The 6464-nt window shown below is 25.2% G+C and overlaps 1 protein-coding gene across 1 annotated transcript in view; it reads right to left on the reverse strand.

Moving 5' to 3' along the window:
• Positions 1 to 4556, reverse strand: part of LOC108750986 — a 9075-nt gene extending 4519 nt beyond the window's left edge. Inside the window, exons 1-5 of the mRNA XM_018490894.1 lie at positions 4260 to 4556; positions 3979 to 4086; positions 3640 to 3785; positions 2552 to 2714; positions 1276 to 1432 (exon numbers count right to left, since the gene is read on the reverse strand). Of these exons, the coding sequence (XP_018346396.1) occupies positions 1276 to 1432; positions 2552 to 2714; positions 3640 to 3785; positions 3979 to 4086; positions 4260 to 4479 (794 nt within the window). The 5' untranslated portion in view covers positions 4480 to 4556. The remainder of the gene's footprint in view (positions 1 to 1275; positions 1433 to 2551; positions 2715 to 3639; positions 3786 to 3978; positions 4087 to 4259) is intronic.
• Between the last annotated feature and the right edge of the window lie 1908 nt (positions 4557 to 6464).

Here is a 6464-nt window from a genome sequence, read left to right on the forward strand (position 1 = left end):
GTTTATATTATATACAAGTTTAATATTCTTTTTGAATTTTTTGATTCTGATGATTACAGATGACACAGGCCTGTCTACCGCAGAACCACATTTTTTTGCTGCTCTTGGCGGATGTCTCATTTATTCAGCCATTCTATTGTATTTTCATGAATAAAAAAATTGAAATGTTCTCGAAAATGTACACAATCATTTGGGAAAAAAATTAATTGCATAACTCCTATAGATTTTCTTAAAAAAATTCCAGAAAATAGGCTTTTTTTCGACCGTCTAGGTGGGTATACCCCCTTAATACATGTAATGAGCCACTTTAGTTGCATTAAAATCCGTTGTAATTTAGAACGGATAACCTTTTATATTCGATTACTCCGTTTCTATGTGTATGAGTAATTACGATCATTAATTTATTAGCATTAATGACGCATTTTGATACAAAAATCTTGGAATATCGTCTGAGAATCTTTTTGTCTCATTTAAAATAACATTTCCGATTCCTATGCGTCATTTGTTTTTTCTTGTCTTGTCTCGATAAAATTAGATCCTGACTAGTTACAATGAATGTGCTATCTCATTATATAATCGAACATTTCAAATAAACGAAACGAGAAATCCATAATCTCGAACGTTTCGACATAAAATTCTAGAATCTTGAAAAGCAAGAATATCGGCCCTTGAAACGAGAAAACTTTATTAGTCATTCATTTTTATCTAGCATAAATCTCGATATTGATGTTTTCTCATTTTATCTCGCTCTATACAACACTAATTAGCATAGTGCACGTAACTTCATCAAATGATTTATAATCAATAATAATAAAAAAGCGATAATTGTGAAATATACCATCTGTACCGTTTATAATTTATATATTTGTTTTGAGCAGTTTATAATAAGATTACAAAAGATACGTAAAGATATAAATAAATATGAAATTATATAATATTATACAATTTAATACTGTACAATTTAATTTAGGGTTTAAATAAGTTATAATAAGAAAAAATATTCTTCTTTTACTCATGAAAAAATTTATGTTTATTAACGCATTTTATGATTATGATATTAATGATCTTTTTAATTATACAATAATTGTTTAAAATGTTAAAATATATAAAATAAACTAATATAATATTTGATTAAATTTGATTAAAAATTATTTTAACGAGAAAATTATTATAACAAAAATTCCTATCGATAAAAATATATATATATTTTTTAAATTAAGTATGTGAAGTATATGAAATTTGCAAATAAATTTTATAAAAACAATTTGTACTTACCTAGAATCTTCTAAAAGCAATATAGTATTAATTGAATCTATATGATTCAAGTAATTTTTTAAATTTCCCTCGCTGATAATTAGTATGGTTGCATTTTTAAGTTTATTAAAAAAATTATTTTCGGGTTTTCCAATATGTACAATATGTGATGTATAATCTACACCAACAAAATTAATAAAATATATTATTAATTTGAAAATCATATTTAAATTATTTTTTATTTTTAAGTTAAAAGAAATTAAAAGAAACGTATTGAATCAAAGATAAATTGGAATATAAACAAAAATATATTTTTCAAATAATTTTAAATAAATTTTACTACAATAAAAATTTTGAATTAAAATTTTGCTTGCTAAAATATATTTAACTCTAGAAATTTTTTCACATTAATATATGATTAAAAGAAAAATCTATGTAGACTACATCGACGCCTGAACCGTAGAAAGTGCTCTCTATATCGAAAAAAATATGAAGAAAGACTTCTGTCAAGAAATAAAAAAGCGGTCTATTTTGTGTGAAGCGTGAAGACCAGTTTATATCGGAACGCATACGAAGTACGATTTATATTGAAAAAATAAGAACGATTTAAGTCGCATAAAATTAGAAAGATTTATATAGCGCAATATTCACTACTCATAAATTGCACAAATTTAGTTACAGAAAATTAAATAATATATGAATAAATGAGTGCAAGAAACAGGATTGAAAATTAAGACGATTTCTGTTCTCAGTCATGCCACTATAAAATTTATGAGAAGAAAATATATACGCTATATAACTTCTTTTTTAATTTTATGCGATTTGAACCGGCTTAAACTGTTCTTCTCATTTTTTCGATATAAACCGTTCCGATATAAATCGATCTTCACGCCTTATGCGAAATAAACCGTTTTTTATTTATTTTTTGACATAAACCTTTCTTCATGTTTTTCTCGATGAAGCACCTTCTATGGCTCAGGTGTCGACATAGTACCAAATTTAAAAGAGATCTATTTTAATTTATCATATTATATTATCTTTGAATACTCATTAAATAATAATTATTATATACGAAATATCAAATATATTCATAATAAAAAAATGCATCATTAATATTCTATACCTAGGCATATAAATGATACTTTAATCACGCGACATTTAAAAAAATCTAAAATTTATTATAAATTTGACATTTTATTATAAAAACTTTTTTGTGATATATACTTTACATTATTAAAAAATATTATGCTAGAAGAGAGATATTTTATATAAAGAAAGTAAAAACATAGTTTCATACCTTCTTTATCGTTGTCATGGATTATAACACACAAATTGTTCGCTATGGCATTTACCGTCAGCTTCTTTGTAATATTTTGTACGTCATCGTCGTTTTCATCATCAACTTTAGTTACTAACGTGAAGGATTTCCACTTTAAAATTTCTATCATTTTCAAGATTCCCTACAAAAGAGAGATAATAATAATATAATATATCTTAATCAAGAGAGAGAGAGAGAGAGAGAGAGAGATAATAATAATATAATATATCTTAATCAAATTAATCTTCAAATATTGATATTCTTAATCAAATATATCTCAATGATTAATAAATATAAAGTAATGCGTGGAATTAGATAAATTTCAAATTTATCTCTATTTACATTATGGCAAGCATAATGAAGTAACATTTATATAAAAATGTTATTAACAAATAAAACAACGAATATAAAAGTGTAAACATTCAAATAATGTAAAATACATATGTAGTGATCGAGTCACTTGTGTATGCATCTAAAATAGGAACATATATTTGCATTCTGCGTTGGTAACAAAAGCACTAAATATTTAAATGACGAGTTATTGTTTTCTGTAATTTACATATCCTATTTAATATCCAATCGAGCTAACACAATTGAATTATTGTATTTATATCATGATTCTATATATATACTATATAATTTTTTATATGTAATAATACAACTCATGATAAAAACTTTGAATGAACTTGAATTTTTTATATAAAATCAATTTTCGCTGAATTAAAATTTGGAATATATAATAAAAATAAAATCGGGTGAAGGGGCAGTATGTGTATTGTAATTAAACTCAATAGCATAATTTGTATATTTGTACGTACCGTCAAACACATTTCAATATTGTTCTAATACAAATGCTTGCGTAAGGATAATAAACTGTATGTATTATGCAAATATTATAAAATGAGCTCAGCATCACAGTTAATTATTAGACTTTAATCGAACTCTCTCTCCTCTATTCCCATCCCACATACATGTTCAGTTTATACTGTTTATAGAATAAAACTTCATTCTCGAGTTTATTTAGTAATTAATTTATGAATTTATTTAGTAATTAATTAATAACAAACCTCCACTAAATAGGAGTTTGATTCCTCCGTTAAAGAGTGCAAATAGGGAGAAATTGATGGTTTCTTGATAATATGCGGCACTTTCAATATCGAAGTCACTTTGTATACCGCCTCGATGTTGGTCGTGGTATCCGGTCCGATAATTCCTATATAATTACGAGATACATAAATCAAACGATTACGTAAGTACCTAGGAAATATAAACTTTATATTTGTAAAATATTTTCATTGGCTATGTACTCTAGTTTATGAAAGAACTTTTGTCAATCGGTGTAATGATCTTCGAAAATTAGTAATCAAATATTCGTATAAAGCGCGTGAGACAATCATTGTTCCTACCTAGATAATAAGGTGGATACAAACAGTTGACATCTGCCCATACTAAAGCTTTCATCATCGCTTTTAGAGCACCTGTTATATTTCCGCATGTATCCACAGTGGTAATTTCTATACAAATATTTTGTTTCATAGTTTAATTTTTTGTTTAACTATACTGCATTTTGCTTTGTATTGGAATTATTGTTCGTTTAATTGCGTATATATTCGGGAAATGATTTGATATCCAATATTACAATGTGTTTAATCGAAATGAATTATTCTACTTCATGTACTTGATTTACCGATTTCGAATCCGTCAGTTTTGTTGTTGTGAATCTCTGCGAGAAGCTTGGCGGCCTCATAAAGCGTAACGCCTGTCGGCGATAACATTGTACACGATGGATCATCATGCACGCTTGTTAGAAATGAAATTTGCACTGTTTCGCCACATTCTGTACGTGCACCGCAGGTACACGCGGCGATCACCACGAGGATTACGTACCAAGTTCGTGAAACTCCCATCGTCTCAAGTAAACAGATCAATACAGATAGAATCAATTGTTCTGATAGAATCAATTGTTATTCCAAATTGTAAGACGTGAAAACGTGACCTATCCTGTACATTTTTTTTATTATAGTAAAATATATAGATCGACATACCAATAAAATGATAATATTAAATGAATAAATACAGTTTTCTATCATATGCTGCACGACTCACCGATGTTGTAAAAGTGATTACTAATTTTTTTCCATCAAGTTAATCACAACCACTATAATAAAAGTTAATAAACAATCGTCGTTTAGAGCATAATCATTATTTTACTTTTAAATGAATATCCGCGATATGATTACTTCCTCGTAGGTTCGTAATTATAAATACGATTATTTTATATATGGAGATGCGAAGAAAAAAAAGTTGAAGTTTGTGTGAGAATTAAACTAATCCACAATATGTGTGTGTGTAATTCTGTTTAAAACGTACCACGATGTAATGTCCCTTGTGACAAATCTTACTAAACTATTCGCTTCAATTGCAGACCTTGATATTGAAATCCGGAAGCTTTACAAGATAACTGATACGATATGCATTATGTGAAATTGTAAGGTTTTGAACATGTATAGCAGAGGCTTTCAATATGTAACATTTTAAGTCGTCCCGGGAAACCAGAAAACATTATAAACCTTATAAATTCTTAATAGCAACTTTATAAGAAATAATTAAATTAGTTAAAAAGGAAATTTGATAAATTATCTTTGTATATACTTTGATAAATTACTTTGATAAATTACCATTGTATATATATATATTTTTTTTTTTCAAAATTATACTTTGTTTATTTCTTTATTTTTTCCATATGTTAATACGAATGAACATTTTTTTGTGCTTTTCCTTCTTGTGCATTTTTTTATATGTTTCGTATTATAAATTAAACAATTATTGAAAAATTCTTTTTTATTAAATTATTACATTTATGAAATTGTCGATAAACTTCGCGTTAACAAAATGTCGTGTTTCTCAAAAATTTATTTCTTTTAATTAACTTATTTGCTTTTCTTTAGGATATCAAAAACCAGATAAAAACATTTTATTTTTTTTGCGATTTTTTCTTTACATTTTTTTTATTTTTATTTTTTATATCAGTAATTATACTGTTTGATAAATAAAGTTATAATAATAAATAAATGAATTTTTGAATGTTAATAAATAAGAAAAAAACAAAGTCGGATTATAAAAATATAATTTATCTTTGAGGAATGGATACTTGTTAATAAATTTATAAATTGTTAGATAAATTACGATGAATTTTTCAGTTAAAAAAAAAATAAACAAATAAAAATTAATTTAAAAAATTTATTTTACTTGTTTTCCTCATAAAAATTTACTTTATTAATTGCGTTAATTACTTGAAAATGTTATATAACAATATTTTTTTATTAGTTTGATTTAAAAATCTCTTTTAATTTACATATAAGCTTGTTGATATAACAAGTTGCAAAGAATCCTATATTTAATCCTTCTTACATCACTTATCTTCTCTTTGTATTTCCTTTTTTAACCGTTATATGATTGTGTGAATTGTTACATATATTAAAAATAATATCGTTTAATATTATACTTATTGATATTAATATCTATCACAATCTATTACCTATATTTTTATTAGATATAATATAGTGCATTAAGTGCTTGGTTTTTTCTGCAACTAATACAATTTTAATTAAATTCTAATAACTATAACATACATTGAAACTATTAGTTACTAACTATTAATTATTATTTATTTATTATTAAATTGCAGCAGTGTTATTGTCAAAGAGATTTTATTTAGATTGTAAGATTATTTAAATTTATTAATATATGAAATTTGAAAGATTATGGGAGCAGTATTATTTTTTTTTTTTAATATGAGAGAGAGAGATGATAAATAATATCAGTTTTTTACTTTTATCTTGATTTAAAAAAAAAATGATAAACATTATCTTGGGTTTTTTTTCCGCATGAT

The sequence above is a fragment of the Trachymyrmex septentrionalis genome, unplaced genomic scaffold, assembly GCF_001594115.1.
Source record: "Trachymyrmex septentrionalis isolate Tsep2-gDNA-1 unplaced genomic scaffold, Tsep1.0 scaffold40, whole genome shotgun sequence".
Taxonomy (NCBI): Eukaryota; Metazoa; Arthropoda; class Insecta; order Hymenoptera; family Formicidae; genus Trachymyrmex; species Trachymyrmex septentrionalis.